The sequence below is a fragment of the Erpetoichthys calabaricus genome, chromosome 16 (assembly GCF_900747795.2).
Source record: "Erpetoichthys calabaricus chromosome 16, fErpCal1.3, whole genome shotgun sequence".
In the NCBI taxonomy this organism is placed as follows: Eukaryota; Metazoa; Chordata; class Cladistia; order Polypteriformes; family Polypteridae; genus Erpetoichthys; species Erpetoichthys calabaricus.
In genome coordinates, this window is record NC_041409.2 from 39,648,799 (window position 1) to 39,669,262 (window position 20,464).

General features: G+C 38.7%; 1 protein-coding gene across 1 annotated transcript in view; it reads right to left on the reverse strand.

Annotated features, from left to right (window-relative positions):
- Nucleotides 1-125: 125 nt before the first annotated feature.
- Nucleotides 126-20,464, reverse strand: part of LOC114666368 (hepatic sodium/bile acid cotransporter-like) — a 34,681-nt gene continuing 14,342 nt past the window's right edge. Inside the window, exons 4-6 of the mRNA XM_028821197.2 lie at nucleotides 16,110-16,288; nucleotides 10,150-10,349; nucleotides 126-2,198 (exon numbers count right to left, since the gene is read on the reverse strand). Coding sequence (XP_028677030.1) covers nucleotides 2,131-2,198; nucleotides 10,150-10,349; nucleotides 16,110-16,288 — 447 coding nt within the window. The 3' untranslated portion in view covers nucleotides 126-2,130. The remainder of the gene's footprint in view (nucleotides 2,199-10,149; nucleotides 10,350-16,109; nucleotides 16,289-20,464) is intronic.

The following is a 20,464-nucleotide window of genomic DNA, read 5'->3' on the forward strand; positions in this document are numbered from 1 at the left end:
TTGACTTCACACTTGTGCTTCTGTATCCTGTTGCAGGTTCCTTTGGGTTTAACTTTCAGAAGACAATGATAAATGTGCCTGTGTGTTTTTGACGGCGTGAGACTCAATATTTACTTTATACAGTATCATTAACAGCGCACAACATCACTTGGCTTTTTATTAACAAGAGAGGCTAAATTATAGCATGAAGTAAAAAAAAATGACTGAAACAAGAAGAATAAAAAACAAAAACACACAGTGCTGAAGGAGACACAAGGAGGGCTGAAAAGTACAGAGGATTCAGAAATTATTCAGAGCCATGCACTTTCTGCACACGTTATTGTTATTGCCATTCAGTCTACACTCAATAATCCATAATGACAAAGTGAAAACATGTTTTCAGAAAGGTTTGCAAAATCATTACAAATGAGAAACTGAAATGACTCATTCATGGACATATTCAGACTCCTAAATTTAGAACTTTGTAGAAGATCCTTTGGCAGCTTAAAGCCTTCTTGGGTAATTCCCTACAAGCTTTGCCCCCCTTTGTAACACAGAAAGAAGACCTTGTATGCCATACAACATGCTTTACTAGCCAGCATCCTACAAGGATTTTTAGGTAGCTTGTTTCTGCTCAGACTGCCGGTTTCTTGTCACCTTTTACTGTTATTACTAGATCTGCTTGCTGCATACAAACAATAACATTTTAATTTCACTTTGCTGCATAAAAAGCAACTTTACTCTTGTACATATGTTAGACATACATCAAACATGTATTTCCTGTATATAACAATAGTCATTTCTTTAAATACAGTAAATATAATGGCGCAAACAGTTAGATACAAAAAAATGTGGTCTTACAAATTTCTTCAAATTCCAGACTGTACTGTATATTGCTAATCTGACTATCATAATCTCTTTTTTGTATCATTTTTCCTTTCCTTTGTGAAGACAAACCTGGCACCCGATCCATACTTGGCTTCTGCCATTAGTTACGCTTGCACACTGCTCTATACAAGAAGATGGCATGGCCATTTTTACAAAAAAAGGGAAGTTATTTTTGCATGTTCTCAGAATAATAGTAGGAATTTTGAAGAGCACCGTACGTTCCATGAGCTTCAGAGTTGCATTTGTTATTTTTAATTACTTAAAAGGTTCATGCCACCTGACTGTAGAAATTCCAAGTAAGTATTCAACAGTGTCAAATTTGAAATAACCTGCAATGCCAAAAGCTTGATTTTGTGAAAAATAAAAACACTTGTGAACGCGACCATAACAATGTACCAGACTAAACAGATGTCCTTATTCCCCAAATTTTCAGCACTGAACTTTTGTGAAAACTTTACAGTCTGGCTGACTCTTGGTGGCCTATGAGCGTAGCGCCTCTCTACCGCTTCTAAACACATTATGAAGTGCTGGCTTAAAGCCTGGTCTGGGTGTACTTTATCTGATGGTCAACATGATGCCTGCCATACTTAGAAATGAGATCTTAGCTTTTGGGGCAGACCAGTTAAAGCCAATTTATTATAATTGTACATTATTAATAAGCCAAGTATATTTTCTTCAGGTGCTCACTTCGTTAAAGTGCTATCCAATGTAGTACAGGTCAGTATATTCTTGCACTGTTTCGATTCTTCTCTCCGTGTTCTGCAAGAAAGTGGTAAAGGCTTCTTTCATGGAGGGTGAGGCAGCAGGGCATCTTGATTCAGATGACAAATTTTATGGAACTTGCAGAAGAGCAAGATTTTGGCTGCTTTTCTGCCTTTAAATCAAGGCATGGCCACACAATGCATTCTAATTTGGAGGAAGGGTTTAAGATCACAATGTTCAATTGGAACTTTTTGTGTATTGTTTTCCACTGGCATTGAAAGGACATTACTTCTCCTCTACTTGAGCTTTGGATGGGGTGTTGACATTGAGACAGTACTCCAAGTAGCTGAACAGTTAACCCTTGTGTACTGTAGAGTCAACTCTTAGAGATGAGTGAGGCCCAGGCCTCATCCGGTGCACCAGTAATGTACCTGTTTGGATGCAGAGTTGCTAGGTGGCATACAGTTTGCCTTGAATACCAGTTTTTAAAGGATATGAAGCAGGAACTGATGATAGTTACAAACCAATCTGTCTCCAGCACCTTCTATTCTTTTTCTGGCTTTATTTCTCTATTAAATGTTGCACCAGATTGACTTCCTTCAGCTTGTTGTCCGCATTGGTTTTTGGATCTAGGAAAGAAAAAAAAAACAATGATTTAACCAGCAGAAATCATGGCATTAGAGGATACAGTTTGTGTCGTAAGCTGAGGCGACTTCTTATCTAATTTACCTGTTTAGAAAAAAGAAGTGCTTGTGATTGTGTGAGGCTATGTTAAAGTTAAAAAATGCTTCATGTGCTAGCCAGTCATAACTTGTTTGGTCAGGCTGCTGTAGTTCAGGGGCCTCAAGTATAAAATCCACTTACGCTCGTAAACATGCATAAGCTATTTGTTCAGCAGGAGTTGGAATACATAAAACACAAACTTGGCATGGATATTGGCTTAAAGTTACAGAGAGCCTGACCATCCCTAAGTCCTACACATACTTTTTCGGTGTTGGCATTTTAGCAATTCCAGGTGGCAGGACAATGAAGTACAAAGAGAATCTTGTTTAATTGCACATTTCAGTGACGTGTCTGTCACATTCTGATATCCATGTATCAATTTTCTAAACCCAGTTGTACTAAACCTGTAACAGAACAGAGACTGTGTGATTTCTAAGTGGCTCCAGTTCAGCACACAACTCTAAAAGGACAGCTCCAGAACATCTAAATTGGTTTATAAGTCAGTCATCATCACAGAAAAGGACACAAATACCATTGACCATATTCAAATCACATTGTGTTTTTAAGTTTGTTTGTCTATGTATTTTAATTGTGGCAAAATATGTAATTTCTTATTTCAAGAAGTTAGAGAATGTACTGTACATATAGCGTAACATTCAGGCGCAACTTAACTGATTTGAAAGTTGGAGTTTTCCTGTTATTTATTTGCTTCATCAAAGAGAGAGATATCAAATTTTTGTTTTTTAAATATTTAGTAACAGGGGTGCATGTGACATGTGATGGAGATTTTCTCCAGACTGTTACTCTGCTGTTTGTATAGGCTGGCATTGGATGCAGCTACATGTACAGATCCTCTATGTCCTCACAGGTGGCGCAGTGGTAGTGCTGCTGCTTTGCAGTAAGGAGACTGTGGAAGATTGTGGGTTCGGTTCCTCCCTGTGTGGATAGCGCTTTGAGTACTGAGAAAAGTGCTATATAAATGTAATGAATTATTATTATTACATGTATTACCGTTTGAATCACTCATACTGACTCCTGAGGCAGCAGAAAGGAAACAAAACCTAACACTTGGCCTGCTTGTTTAGAAACTAACTACTCTAAAGTCGTCATTTGTTTATCCAAATGAGGGATACTTCAACATGGAAATTCTGCCTTCTTTATAATAATAATAATAATAATAATAATACATTTTATTCATTTAGCGCCTCTCCCATTCTCAAGGTGCTTAAGATACAAATATTTTCTGCACAGAACAATAAACAAATAAATACAGGATAAACAAAGAATTAAACAAAATAAAAGAAAGAAATAATCAGAGTATAATACTAAATTCAATAACAAAAGAAATGCCTGAACAAATCAATTCATTTGTGATATAACACACACAGAAGTTATCCTGAGCTTCTGGACAGAAAGGTTACCTGAAAGGGGCAGAATGTTTGGTTAGCTTAAAAGCCTTCCTGAACAGATGAGTTTTAAGTTGTTTTTTAAAAGAATGAATGGAGTCAGCTGATCTCATTAATTTCAGGAGGTCATGCCAAAGTCTGGGCGCTATACATCTGAAGGCCCTGAGGTCACCCACTGGGTGTAGGTTAGTGTGGGGCACAACAAGATGGCCAGAATCAGAGGACCTTAATGAGTGAACAGGAGCAGAGTGATGGAGAAAGTCACTGATGTAGTCCAGTGAGGCCATTTAAAGCTTTGTAGTTTATTAATAGAATTTTATAGTCAATCCTGTAAGGCACAGGGAGCCAGTGAAGGAGAAGCAGGATGGGTGTCATGTGCTCGCTGTTGCTGGTCTGTGTAAGGACTCTGGCAGCAGAGCTTTGAATTAACTGGAGATGTGATATAAGATTTGAAGGGGCACCTGCCAGTAGGGAGTTGCAATAATCGATACAGGATGTGATAACCGCATGGACAAGTCTCTCAGCATTAGAAAAGAAGAGGAATAAGTGAAAATGGAATATGTTACAGAGGTGGAAGTAAGAAAGTTTCTTAATGTGGTTAAAGTGGGTGGAGTAAGAAAGGGAGGAATCAAAAATCACACCAAGATTTGTTGCATTAGAAGAAGGTCTGATGAGATCACCGTCAAGAGTGACTGAGAAGGAGCTCATTCTCTTAAGTTGCGCTTTAGTGCCAATTTGCAGGAGTTTAGTTTTGTTGCAATTTCATTTAAAGAGTTACACTCAATCCAGGTTTTAATTTCACTGAGACAAATTATGAGCTGAGAAAGCCCTGATGAAGTTTCACTTTTAACATTGAAATAGAGTTGAGTATTATCGGCATACAATAATAACCCAGTCCAAAACTACGAATAATATGGCCGAGGGGAAGCATATAAATACAGAAGAGAAGAGGGCCGAGGACAGAACCCTGAGGAACTCCTTGTGAGACTGGCGCTGAGCTGGACCTGCTGTTGCCAAGACTAACAAACTCTGAAACCAGACTGAAAGGGTTCCATCAAATTATTAGAAGTTAAGTAATTGGTGAGTTGGGAGGCTACAACATGCTGAAGAGCTTTAGACAGAAAAAGTAAGTAAGAGAAAACTGTTAAGATTGTCAGCATCAAGACCAGACTTTTTTAACAATGGGGTTACAGAAGCGATTTTAAAATTGGCCGGCACAAAGCCAGTGTCAAGAGATGTATTTATTATTGTCGTAACATTCGGGATTATGGCATGAAGGCAGGATTTAAGAAGTGTGATGGGGATGGGATTCAGTACACACATAGTTTGCCTCATCTCACAAAGCAGGTCATTAACAAATGTAGGTGTAACTGGTGAAATTTTAGAAAAGGAGCTGGATGGAGTGGGAAGACAGTCGAAAATATAAATTGATTAAGGATTTTTGTTAGTTGAATTATTTAGATCTTTAATTTTATTGCGGAAGAAGTGGAGGAATTTTTCACAGACTTCAGTTGAGGAGGTAGTTGGGCCAGATGTGGGTTGAAGTAGTTTATTAACTACAGAGAACAAAACCCTCAGGTTATCATGGCCACTTTCTTTTATTCTGCCAAAATGTGTGTTCTTGGCTGCAGTTAGTGCATCCCTGTAAGCTCTTTGATGGTCAGAGAAAGCCTGGATGTGAACAGTGAGGCCAGACTTATGTGACATTCTCTCAAGGCATTGGCCAGCTGGCGTAGACCATTAATTCTAAATTATACCATGGAGCCAAATGCTTAAAGGAAACTTCCTTATGTTTTAATGGAGCTGTATTATCTACTGCTGAATTAAGGGCTGAGTTATAGTGGTCAACAAGACTATCTAGTGTGGATGGAATAAAGGAAGACAGAAAAAGATCAGAAATGGATCCAGCAAGGATAGAGGGACGGATATTTTTAAGTTTTCTGAAAGAAATTTGACTTTTACAGGTAAGAGGAGGGAGAGGTCATGAAACAGTGAAAAGTACTGTTTCATGGTCAGAGAGTCCCAAATCACTGCTATTAAGTATTGCAGACAGATAAGCCAGATGTGCAGATCAGGTCCAGTATATGACCACCAGAGTAGATAGGAAAATCAACATGGTCCATCACGTCAAAACAGTCCAGCAAGGACAGGAATTCTTTCCTCAGTTTACTTGTAGGGGTGTCAATATGGGTGTTGAAATCGCCAAGAGCAATGACCCTCTGGGAGAGGGAATTTAAGTGGGTTAAAAGATCAGTCAGATCAAATAAGAAAGACCAACTGTATTTTGGGGGACAATAGACAACAATAAATAAGGCAGCACCAGATTTCGTTATTAGTTTAAAATCCACACACTTGACAGACAATGGCCAGTCAATTGGAATTCTTTTAAAGTTTAATTCTGATCTAACAATTACTGCAATCCCTCCACCTTGTCTTGAGCTGCGAGCCCTTCATGAGGAAAATGTATCCAGATGGTGTCGCCCCCATCAGAGACGTAAAGTCATTCATTTTTTGCCAGATTTCTGTTCTGCATATCACATCAAGGTTGGCATCTATAATAAATTATGATTGCACCAATGCTTTGCCATTAAGAGATCTTGGGTTAAACAATGCAATTTTAGCTGATGAGGGTTTGTTGTGCACAGATCCATAGCCAGAGATTATTTAACATATTGAAAACTTGGCACACTGACTCTCTTATTTCCAAAGCCATGAGTAGGATGGCATATTCCTGTGCAAGTGCTGCTGGAAAACTTTTCCTTCGCAGCCCTGTGGTGATGTAAATATTTCAGGCTCTGCCCAATACCAGTGTCTTTCAGGACATTCCAGTCTGACCAGTCACATTAGAAACAGTCTAATGGGAAGGAGTTTGTCACGAGAATATTTCAGTATAGTTTAGAGCGATGCATATCTAATAGCAGCAAAGATACGGAGCAGCACAGCAGAGAAGGTGAGACGAGCAGGGTGGGATGGCGCAAATGAGCAAAGATAGAAATGCAGCAAAAATCCAGCAGAAGCATAGTAGGTTATATTACAAGATGCACATGAAAGACAGCTACCAGAATTCGCACATTCCAACATACAACCATATGCATACAGCACTGAGTATTACAGGTGTGATCATCTCAAGGCCACAAGCCGCAGTCATTCCTAGTCGAAGCACGCACAGAAGCAATCAACAGCAATTCAGCATATGCATCATAATCAAGGAGACAGAACATCTCCAGCTGCAAAGATCTCTAAGGTGCAAAGAAAAAATGTTTGGAGATCAAGCATCAGGCAGGAGGGGGCAATCAAAAGAAAGCCTCATCCAACAAACCATGGAAAAATTCAGTTGCTGCACACCCAGTCAAGGCAAAGTCTATAAAAATAAATCCAAAATCAATACTAATCCAATAGATTGCATCCATGAACTATACATACAATAAAAGAAAATGAAAGAAGTGCAAAAAGTGCAAAGTTAATGTGAATTTTAATGAAAAATCCTGTTAACAGGGAGGAGCGGCAGCAACGTGCATGTGCCAGTGTCTTTTCACCTGAGTCACTACCTTTGACATAAGGAACATGATGATTATGGTCACATGACTCAAGTCCCCTATCATATAAACAAGAAACAAAAACAAAATTAAACTTTGTAAAAATATTTAAAAATGGATATAAATCTCCATAAAAAGCACTAAATAACACAAAATGCAGGTTCAATCATGTACAATTACACCAAAGTATGTAACATCTTAAATTAAAATGACAGCTGACTGGGAGAGCACATAATCATGCTCATGCATTTTTATTTTTGTACCAATCCTATAAATGAATAAAAGTGTCAGTTATAAAAGCTTTTATTCTTTTTTTGCTTTGAAAATGTATCAGAATTTTCCTGGTTTATTAAGGTCATTCATGCAGGGGTTTTTACATAACACACGATTCCCACAATCCTGAATCAAAGTTCAACTTTGTGCTTTACAAACACACCAATAGAGAGAAGTAACAATGTTAACAATAGTATAAATATAAAAAAGGCAGTATAAACATACAGCACTTAGAATTTTAAGCTATATTTGAATATATTATTTTTAATATGAATACTCAAACTTTAATTTCCTGATCATATGATGACCCAACTGTGGACATAACACAGACACATAAACAAGGAAAAATGGACTTTGTTAACAGTCGCCATGGTACACAACCTCACTGCCTTTAGCCTCTGGTTCAAGGCCACACGTTCACATTTGTTCCTCTAAATGAAAACAATGCAAAAGGTCTAATACCAGAATACATTAAGACAACCACACACCACCAGGATTTTGTATTAAAATCCTCAAACTCAGATGTCCAGGAAATATTTAGCACTGACCTTTATACAAGCGCACAACTGATATTACGCACAGTGCACTTCTGGCCAATGTATCATAGGAATGCCAACAAATTAGCAACATCTGTAGTGCAAATAATAAGAATCCTGAGAAAGATGTTAAAAATATTCCACCAGTAACTCACTGGCACATAATTCAACATAGTTACTCTCATTGAACTCTCAGAGTATTAAAACTCTTACAGAACTCACAAAATAACAAAGACAACACAGAAAAGGGGGTAAAGATATAAACAAAACAAGATCATAAAATGGGAGTGTGCTGTAATAGACTGACTTCCCACCTGCAGTTTCGTCCTGCCATCTACCCAATGCTGCCAGCATAACCCCTGACTTTCACTGACTATTTACTTGAGAGAGATCAGAGATCTGATGGAAAACTGTTTGGATTTGGCAGTATATTGGAATTTTTTACCTAGCAACTATCTGTGCTACTTGTCTAAGATGGGTTGAAATCTAAGTAATCAACATAGACCTCAGTGTTTTAAGCATTAATGTTTGCAGTGCAACATTTATTGGAATTTATTTTGTAAAGCATGTAATAAAATGCAATTGATGTTTCATTTAAACTGACTGTGCATCACAGGTTCTATTCAATAAGGGCGCGCACAAAAAGGCGACCTTGAAAAGGGAGACCTGAATTGGGTGCGGAGAATAAAAGCGCACATAAATAAAAGCGATCTTCAAAAGGGCGACCTCAATTGAGCGCTGAATAAAGGCGCGCGTAAATAAAGGAGCGCTTCAAAAGGATGACCTTCGGAGCGAATTAAATTAATTGTCCTTGATTATGCTAATAGACCGCATCTCGAATATCTACGTGGCATTGCACATAATCTATAGCTTCAAGTGTAACTTACTTTCACCTTTTTATACATTCAGTCATTGCCTTAATCTAATTTTCTGTAATTTTGAAAACAACGAAATATGTTCAGTCATTGCCTTAATCGAATTTTATGTAATTTTGAAAACAACGAAATATAGAGAGCTTTAGAAATAGTTCGTTAGAAGTAGTTCGTTAGAAGTTCATGCATTAATTAATTGGATGTTTTAATATTCTTGCTTTCACCTTTTTATACGTTCAATCATTGCCTTTATCTAATAAATTTTCTGTAACTTTGTTGCGTTTGCCTTTATTCGCTGCGCCCAATTGACGTCACCCTTTTGAAGCACTCCTTTATTTATGCGCGCAGTTATTCGGCGCTCAATTGAGGTCTGCCTTTTGAAGCTCGCCTTTATTTGCGCGCGCCTTTATTCGGCGCTCAATTGAGGTCGCCCTTTTGAAGATCGCTTTTATTTATGTGCGCTTTTATTCGCCGTGCCCAATTGAGGTCGCCCTTTTGAAGGTCGCCTTTATGTGCGCGCCCTTATTGACGGATACCGCAAAAACCTCAGCATCGCTTTTATGTATCCCATTCCAAATGGCATATAACAGAGACACAGCACCTGGATGGACACACAGTTACACAGATACTTGTCCTTTTGTTAAGGTGGAAGTGTTGGATTATTAAATACAGTATACTGTGACCATGCTCTGGGTAAGAGGGGTTTAGAAATTTTATGGATGGATTTAACTTGGCTGTCACTTTTACCAAAAGCAACTTAGAAGATAACTATACATTAAAGTTTTTCATAGTTTGAGCACAGGCAGTTTAAGTGACTTATTCAGGGCCATGTGATGAGCTGAAAACTGTATTTGAACTAGGCGCCTTGGAGGTCAAAGTCCAATACAACCAATAGAGATTATGCTCATCATACCTAACAATTTGCAGAGTGAGTTAATATTGGAGTTCCTGATAGGATCTGAACCAGTCTCTTGCAGTTGTGGGGCAGCCGCAATCATCACTGTGCCATTGTTACAGAATTGTGTTCTGTAGTCTGTAATAAAACTATTACCATACGCATTGTGTAGCATCATGTGTGTGTATCGTTATGCTGCTAAATGTGAAATTTCAGTGATTACCATACTTCTGACCACTCACTCAACCCATGACAAATTCTAAGTTTCATTATGAAATTGCTTTTTATTTAACAAATGGCTCCAACACATTTGCAAATAGAGAAAAAAAACCCACTTACTATTCATTTTTGACTTGATCTTTTCATAACATCGGAACACCACAATAAATATCAGAGCTTCCACTGCCTGGAACAGGATGTAGATGAGCGGAAAGAGAAACAAACTGCCAATCAGCTCTGGCGGGAAGGCCACCTTGAGGATTGCCGTGCACAGCTGGGTGTTTTGACAGCCGGTCTCCATGGAAACTGTCCTCTTGCACCTGAACATAAAAGAAAGGCCAAGATACCCGCATTACACTTTCAGGATTTTTTTTCTTCTAAGCCCCATCAACCACATATTACAGCTGTGATGAAACCAAAATTGTTTAGATGATTCATCTTTACCCGTCATTATCCCTTTGTGCCACCGCTGATTCCTGATAAGCTGGAGTTATAACTGAAGTTAGTCCTTACCTGTTGTGAGTGCATCTGCTTATTTATGACCGATTCCAGAAAGATGCCATATACATGGTCAGTGGAGCATTCATTATGTTCAACTATCTCAGAACTTGTATGATTCTCTTTTGCCTCCCTCCACAGCAACCTGAGTTCTCAGAGGTATCTCTTGAACATGTCTGCATGGTATACTTATTAAAGTGTAGCCAACATGATTGCAAGGGTAGAAAATTTCTGATAATGAGCAGGTGGATATCATAAAGTGGAAGCTGAGAGCTTTTAAAAAATACAGTTAAATATGTGGCTAGGAAAGCAGATTACCTACGGTGCTGGAGACCTTAGAAATTTTGATTCCATAGCATTGCCCAATTCTTTCAGATCTTTTTGGCCACACAACCATGCTGTAAATCTTTTGTTTCACCTTATCCCAAATGCACTTTATTAGATTAAGTTATTATTTGTTATATACTTAACATGAGCAAGAAAGATATTAGAAATGTAGGCCTGGGATACTATAAATGATCTGATATGCTGCATGCAGATGATATAACATTAATTGCAATAAGTGAGCAATAGTTGGAAAGGAAATTAATAACATAAGTTGGTAAGACCAAGCTAGAAGCAAAAAGTATGATAATAAATTTAGAGAAAAGTAAAGCAATGAAAATAACGGGAAGAACAAGAAGAAAAATGGCAAAAGTGCATACAGATTGATGGAAAACAAGTACAGTATGTGTTACTGTATGAGTACCTGGGAATAACCATAAGCGAAGATAGAAAGATAGATGAAGAATTAATAAACCAAATAAAAAAAACAAATAATGTATGTTATCAAATTAACCATATCCAATTGGGGGAAGAAAGAATTAAGTATAATGGTGAGAATGCCTCTATATAAAACCATATACAGTATGTACCAACAACATCATATGTTGCAGAATCTTTGGCAATACTGCATAAACAACGATGCAAAATAACAGCAGCTGAAATTAAGTATTCAAGATGAGTAGAAGGTAAACCAAAAAGAGACAGGATAAGAAATAACATAATCCATAAACAACTGTAAATGCAACCACTCGTGGAAAGCACAGAGATAAAACAGCTACAGTGGTATGGCCATGTAGTAAGGTTGAGTGAAACAAGAAATCCCAAAAAAGGTATTTGAAATGAAGAGTGAAGGAAAAAAGACTGAGGGGAAGACCTAGAAGGGTATGGGGTTGACCATGAAACAAATGAAGATCCTGGCAAAAGACAAAAAAAATAATCAATGGCTCCACATAGTGCTGTATAATGGGAGAACACTAACCAAGTGGAGTGACAACTGAGCAGTCCAGTGCAGTAAATTGAAGTCATAGTCACAATAATAGACCAGCTTGGGAATATGTGTGCCTTTTGACATGATGCATTACTACACTGTGGCAGAACGGGAAGATCTGCAACAACAATGCTTAATACACCATGGAAGTCATATGACATTTAGCTTATATTAATAAGTGTGTTTGTCAATAAAACATTCTTCACAACCTTATAGCACCACCAGCAGCCTGTACCACTGTCCACATCAAATGTTAACCCCAGCACCTTCGTGTTCCAGTAAAAAAATAAACTCCTCATCGTACTGAATTTTACCAACCATTTTACACATCAGACAAACCTCAAATATATATAATTCTCCAATTCAAAGTTGACCAAATTAGAGATAGACCAGGGGACCTCATGTATAAACGGTGCATACGCATAAAAATGTTGCGTAAGCCCATTTCCATGCTCAAATCGCGATATATAAAACCTAAATTTTGCATAAAGCCACACACATTTTCACTGTAGCTAAAACCCTGGCGTACGCAAGTTCTCCATTTGGTTTTGCAAACTGGCGGCACCCAGCGTCAAAGCAGTGCTTTTGTTCAAGTGTGGTTTCCCTTTCTTTTTTAGATGCACATCCCTGACGCGGCTAAAATTAAATTAAATACACTGAAATTAACCGCATATTGTTTATTAGTTTAAGGCATCTGATTATAATTAACCTGTGTCACAGGTGGCTGGGGGGGGTGACCTGGCCGGGACGCCCCGGAAGGACCGGAGGAGGGCTTAGGCCTCCCCCAGACCACGTGGGGACGACCGCTCTGGTGGCTATGGGGACCACGGTTACAGAGCTTTGAAGCTCAACCCTGTAGGGGCCCGTGGTCACCGCCAGGGGGCGCCCCAATGCCTGGAGAGCCCTGGTCCTCAGCACTTCTGCCACACTCGGAAGTGCTGGGGGGAAGGGGATCAGGGACACCTGGAGTGCTTCCGGGTGCGGAGCCGGTACTTCCGCCACACTGGGGAGTGCCGGCGGAAGCTCATCGGAAGACAACTGGAGCACACCTTGGGTGTGTATAAAAGGGGCTGCCTCCCTCCATTCAATGGCTGGAGTCGGGTGGAAGAGGACGGAGCTCGGTGGAGAGGAGTGGAGGCAGTCAGGAGAAGCGAAAGGCATTGTCTTGAGGGCCTGGACTGAGGGTGATTGGTGCTGTGGCACTGGGTTGTGTTTGCACATTGTAAACAGTAATCTGTAAATAAACATGTGTTGGGTGACAAAATGATGTCTGCCTGTCTGTGTCTGGGCTGTTCCCCACACCTGTAACAATATAATGGTCCACAGAATGGCCAAACTATTCCAAATACCATAGCTGCTTTAGCGTTGTTACTCTCACTGCATCTTCTTCTTCTTTAAGCTGCTCCCGTTAGGGGTTGCCACAGTGGATCATTTTTTTCCATATTACTCTCACTGCACCACTCAGAGTATTTATATCACTGTGTCTGAGTGTGGAGTCACAGATCTACAGCAGCTGATTGGAAAGAGAATTATCGATATACAGCATCAAGCACACGCTGCCTCAGCCATGCTGTCTATTGAACTGCTCTAATACAACAAATGCTTCAGAGCCTTTCCTGTACAGACTTCACGGTTCAGAAACAGTTTCATCCCAAGAACTATAAATGCACTCAATCAGTCCATCAAGTGCTCCTTTTAGAACTGTTTGTATTTATAAGTACAATTACCTCACTGTAAACTTGTGATACAGTTATAATATTGCACAACCTGAGCCACTTTATAAATCGTGTATTTACATATGATGAAGACGGTATAATTTTTAAGATGAAATGCAGCAAAATATGTTTATTACATTATACAGGTAAAATGTTAACTTCATTTAAATAATCGATATTGTTAATAATTAAACATGATGACACGGTGTTGCAGTGCTAACTAGTTCAGGGATTGTTCTTGCCTCACGCTGTGTTCTCACTGGTGCTGGTGTGACACTGGAAGGATAGATGGATGGAATAATTAAACATGTACTACAAAGATATTTCAATGTTCCTTAAAAGTTTTGAAGAATCAGTGTTCTAAACTTACAGATGGCTTAACGTCTATTACAGAGCTGATTGTGTGGCGATTGGTTACTTGGAGAACGAAAAGGAAGGACAGGAATTGGAGGTTAGTATGTTTGAGAGACAGTACTGCTGCAATAAATTATTTCATCGAATGTCACACACAGCACAGCAAGCATCTTGCCGGAGGCAGGAAAAATCTCTGGACAGGACGCCAGCTCATCACTATCACTGTGCCACTGTGTTCCCATGTTTAATAACATACTTTAACTCCTATCATCTTGAAAATTATATCAAGTATACCTCTCAGTATTTTAATTATTCAGAGAGCTGTAATATCATGAATGTAATGGGTTCTGTGTCCAGTCGGAGGAAGAGAAAGCCTGTTTAAAAAGCATGTAGTGATTCACACACATAGAACACATACAATACAAAGCATTTAATGTGCTACTTTAGTTACAATGGTATTTGAGAAACTAGTAAATTAAATGATTTTAAGATAAAGTTTATGATGTTCTACTTTAATGACAAAATAAACTACTTGATTAAAGTGGAAATTTCGAGAATAAAATTGACATTTTGTGCTTTTTTATCACTATGTCCCTATTTTTTATCTTTTCTCTGTACCCTAATAAGCTTTCATATGACACTCAGACAGTGGGCTACGACTCTCCTTTTCATGGTGACTTTGATATCTGACTGCTTCTTTCTTATTCCGGGCACTGTGCGACTTTGTGAACTTGAGCTTTCAAGTTTCTCAGACACTATATGTCACTCGATCAACTATCTTTTGTTGCTTATATCACTGTTTAAACCAACAAATAATATGTTTTTCCGTGTCTCCACTTGGTATTTGCTGAAATTCTTCTGTTTTACCCTGTGCTTTTGCCATTGCCTTTTCACAGAACGCTGAGCTTAAGGGCTATTTATATTCATTTGCATATTCAAAGAGGCGTAATTCTGGGAGGAGTTTGGATGGGACAGCAGGCGCGTGCATGTGCATTAATTTTCACGCTGACCGGGATTTATGGAGCGGAAGAACGTGGAAGTTGGCGAACGCACAGATTTATGCATCTGGATTTTTTTCTGTATATGCACATTTCCGCTTTTGTCCTTACACCATGTATAGGTATGAATTCTACGCACGGTGTTATGCATGAGGCCCCAAGACTTTTTTTCTTGTCTTCAAATTATAATTTTTTGGGCCTTTTACAGGTGTGTATTGTGGTGCTTTGTCATAAAAATTCTGTTTGTATGATTTATTTTTCATTTTGATTTGATCTGATAAAGTTCTTTTTCGCTTTCTTGATTTGCTATTTTAGGCAAAGTTGTTTGGAAGTTGCATGTGACCACAGATGTTGCACTGGTGACATCATGGTGTTAACGTTAAGTTTAATTCTCTTTTTGTATAGTTAGATTCCTTTTCAAGCAGGCCCTAATGTCAGGTTTCTGCTTTTGGTTTTGACTTTTATTTTACTTACAACTTTTGAATTATGACTATGATGTCATCAAACAGGGCAAACAGTCCTGTAGGGCCACAGTGTCTGCAACTTTTCATTTCAGCCACTTTCTTAATTAATTCATTAATGTTTTAATTTTACTAATGCTTGCCTTCATTTTAGTTGACTTACTGTTCAAGATTCTGAACCCTTCCTTGTTTCTGTTTTTCCTTAACCAGCAACCAAACAATAAAGTGAGTGAGAAAACAGATGACTGGCTAACTTGGTCCCATTTGCACCTGCATGCTAACCATAAAACATCAATTTCACTAAAACATTTGGAAAGGAAAAGGTGTAGGTGTAGGAAATACTTATCTGTTCTGGTCTTAACAAATAATAATCTCAGGAAAAAAAGCAAATCAGCAGAAAAAAAGAAAAAACTGAGGGTTCTTAAAAAGCAAGACAATCAATCTCAATACAAAACAAGAATGCTCTGTTGGCAGCAGTCCTTAGCTGCTAAATAATAAATTGGCTGAAACAAAAACCCACAGCCACTGCAGATCTCCGGGATCTGAGTTTATCGGTCTCTGTTACCACATGTAAAGTTTACAGTGATATGCTTACAACGTGCAACACATCACCATTCTCTGTAGACATCATTAGCCTACCTTGAAACTTCAGTGTTCCTTTACTGAAATCATTACCTTCTGTCAAAGTTATAATACAAGTTTGATACCCATGTTGGGAAGACGTGGTTAATATTAGGCTTACTGGTCATTCAAGCAGAGCAGGCCTGACAGGAAGTAGCCCAGGAAGTATCCAATGAGTGGCATGAAGGCAGAGGTACCGATCAGTCGAGGAGAAAGCAATGTCCAGACTTCTGCACCAATATTCATTCCAGCAATGACACCAATGACAACTGTGGCTATCAACATCAGGATCACTCCAATCTGGAAACAGCAAAGGAAGAATTAATGAAGTAACACTGCTCCATATTTTATCCCATCATGACTACACTCAAGGCAGGAACCAGTAGACAAACTCTCTCAAACTAGGAAAACTTAGAGTAGCTAATTCACCTATGGGCATTGCAATGCCAGAGACACATTCCTGCTTTGCACCCTATGTGCTAGAGAGTAGAATAAGCTGAGAATGGTAGGGTATGTTTTGTATGTAATTTGCCTATCTTGCATATCCTTGGGATAAGAGAAAAAAAAAATGATCTTAAACAGGGAAGAAAACATGCAAACTCCACATAATCACTGACAAGGCTGAAATTTGAACTACGTATCCACAGTGCTGCCCATAAACTACATCAGACTTTTGCCTTTTTATGAAATATTTGTGACAAAGTAATTCTCCAAACGAAGTGATACTCCAAAATCAAAAATGATTATAAAAATGCCAAATAGGGTTTAAAAATAAGAAATCAGACTTTTTGGCCTATTCTGTTGTACGCAGCATTTACAATTTTTTTATAGCTGTAATGCTGACCCCTTGCAAAAGCGGACAACACTCCTTCCAGTTAGACAGAAGCAACTCTAAATACATAATGTTGAGATCTGGTGATTTGGTCTGTTAGTCTGGATATACAGGGTGCCCACAAAAACACTCCCTGATTTTAAATGGTTACAAAATCAAAATTTATTGCAATATTCTTTCACCTTTGAGGGTACAGTTTCATCAACTCATAAAGTTTCATATGGTATCTGTTGATTACATACACTCGATGTGCACCCCACCTGTTACTCGGCAAACATCGATGTGATAATCGAGCTCAAACCAGACTCTCTGAAGCATATCCGGCATGATCGTGTTTATAGCTTCAGTGATGCGTTCCTGAAGATCATCCATAGTTGCGGGTAGTGGAGGTGCGTATACTCTGTCTTTCATGTACCCCCAAAGGAAAAAGTCACAAACAGTAATGTCCGGTGATCTTGGGGGCCACTGGAGGAACACCTGGGGCCTCATGTATAATGCCGTGCATAGAACTCACACTATGACATGGCGTAAGCACAAAAACGGGAATGTGCATATGCACAGAAAAATCCAGATGCATAAATCTGTGCGTTCGTCAACTTCCACGTTCTTCCGCTACATAAATCCCGATCAGCGTGAAAAGTAACTCACATGCATGCGCCTGCTGCCCCACCCCAACTCCTCCCAGAATTACACCTCTTTGAAAATGCAAATCAATATAAATAACCCTTAAGCTCAGCATTCTGTGAAAAGACAATGGGAAAAGCATGGGGGAAAATAGAATAATTTCAGCAAATACCAAGTGGAGGCAAGGAAAAACTTACTATTCGTTATTTTAACAGTGATATAATCAACAAAAGGAAGTTGATCGAGTGACATAGAGTGTCGGAGAAACTCGAAAGCTCAAGTTCACAAAGTCGCACAGTGCCCAAAATAAAAAAGAAGCAGTCAGATATCAAAGTCGCCGTGAAAAGGCGAGTCGTAGCCCACCGTCTGAGTGTCATATGAAAGCTTATTAGGGTACAGAGAAAAGAAAAAAAAATAGGGACACAGTGTGAAAAAAGCACAAAATGTCAACTTTAATCTTGAAATTTCCATTTTAATCACATAGTTTATTTTGTCATTAAAGTAGAACATCATAAACTTCATCTTAAAATCGTTTAATTTACTAGTTTCTTATATCTCATCATAACTAAAGTAGCATGTTAAATGCTTTGTTTTGTATTTGATATTCTATGTGCTCTATGTGTGTGAATCACTACGTGCTTCTGGGCTTTCTCTTCCTCCGACAGGACACAGAATCCATTGCATTCGTGATATTACAGCTCTCTGAATAATTAAAATACTGAGATGTATATGTGATATCTTTTTCATGATGATAGGAATGAAAGCATGTTATTAAACATGGGAACATGGTGGCGCAGTGATTGTTCATGTCTCACACTAGATGCTTGCTACGCTGTGCACGACCTTCGATGAAATAATTTATTGCAGCAGTACTGTCTCTTTCAAATGTACTAATCCCCAATTCCTGTCCTTACTTTTCTTTCTCCAAATACCCAATCGCCACACAATCAGCTCTGTAATAGACATTAAGCCGTCTGTAAGCTTAGAACGACAATACTTCAAAACGTTTAAGGAACATTGAAATATCTTCGTAGTACATGTTTAATTACTCTATCCATCTATCCTTCCAGTGTCACGCCAGCCCAGCAAGAATACAGCACGAGGTAGGAAAAATCCGTGAACTAGCTAGGGCTGCGGCACCGTGTCCTCACATGTTTAATTATTAACAATATAGATTTTTTAAATGAAGTTAAAGTTTTATCTGTATAATATAATCAACATATTTTGCTGCATTTCATCTTAAAAATGATATCGTCATCATATGTAAATACATGCTTTATAAAGTGGCGCAGGTTGTGCAATATTATAACTGTAGTGCAAGTTTACAGTGAGGTAATTGTACTTATAAGTACAAACAGTTCTACAAGGAGCACTTGATGGACTGATTGAGTGCGTTTAAAGTTCTTGGGATGAAACTGTTTCTGAACCACGAAGTCCGTACAGGAAAGGCTCTGAAGTGTTTTGCCATGGCTGAGGCAGTGTGTGCTTGATGCTGTATACCGATAATTCTCTTTCCGATTAGCTGCTGCTGTGATTCCAAACTCAGATACAGTGATATTAATACTCCGAGTGGTGCAGTGAGAGGTAATATGGATAAAGATGATCCGCTGTGGCAACCCTTAATGGGAGCAGCTGAAAGAAGAAAAAGAAGATGCAGTGAGAGTAACAAGCAGTTATGGTATTTGGAATACTATGGCTATTCCCTGGACTATTATATTGTTGCAGGTTAATTACAATCAGATGCATTACACTAATAAACAAAATGCAGTTTGTTTCAGTGTATTTATAAAGCTGTGTCAGGAATGTGGATCTAAGAAAGAAAGGGTAACCACACAGGAACAGTAGCACTGCTTTGACACTGGGTGCCGCCAGTCTGCAAAACCGAACAGAGAACTTGCGTATGCCAGGGTATGAGGTACCGTGGAAATGTGCGTGGCTTTATGACAAGTTTAGGTTTTATACATCACGATTTGAACATGGAAACATTCGTATGCAACATTTCTGTGCGTACACACCGTTTATACATGAGCCCCCTGGTCATTTTGCCCAGCGTGACCAATTCATCCGTTTGACAGGCGCTTGTTGAGAAAATTACAGACAGCAAATTGCCAGTGCGGTTGTGCCCCATTTTCATGAAAAAAGTAGTCATCTACCTCACTAAGTTGAGGAAAAGAAGAAATGTTTTGAGTTAATGTATTTGCTGTCATCTTATTTATAAATATATTCCAATAAGTTTTGATTTTGTAGCCATTTAAAATCAAGGAGTGTTTTTGTGGGCACCCTGTAGTCTGTTCAGGTGTGTCACTTGCTGTAACCAAACAGGTGGAAATGGTGTGCAAACTGTAGCACATGGGAAAAAAAACACTGAGATCCCTACTGTCTAAATTTTAGGTTTCAAAGTAGTCTGTCTTGTCTGTATGGCCCAAGAGAGCAACTGTGCAAAATTTGGTCCAGATCAGTCAAAGGGTGAAGGATCATATAATCAGATAGACATTCTATTTTACATTTATAGATTGTAATGGTGTCAGCACCTCAACACTCTTCTGTGTTGTTATTTAGTGTGGGTGCTGCCACTTTATGTCTATCTTTGCATGGCAGTGGGCATGTTATTTAGTGTCACTTCCTAGTCACATTATGCACAGCGACATCAGGCTTCACCTATATAAGATGGAATTGGCCAGCAGTATTCAGTACGGGGATGCATTCAAACAATGATTTTGCTATGATCTGGTATCTGTTTACATTTTTAGTGGGAATTTTAGAGACCTTTTTTGATATTTATGCAATCATTTTGAAATATACTTTTGATGTCTGTTTGTATTATGAGACATGTAGTCTCTAAGGATTATAGCAAGCAGAGTGACTAGACGAGGAACTGTGAAATGAGATTGAAAATACGTAGTCAATGGTAGGCAGATGTCAGAGCTGGTTAATCAGAGAGAACAAGCAAAACAAAACAAAAATGGGCAAGACAAGAATCGGAAGTCGGCTACAAAAAGGTGTTCAAAATCTAACATTAA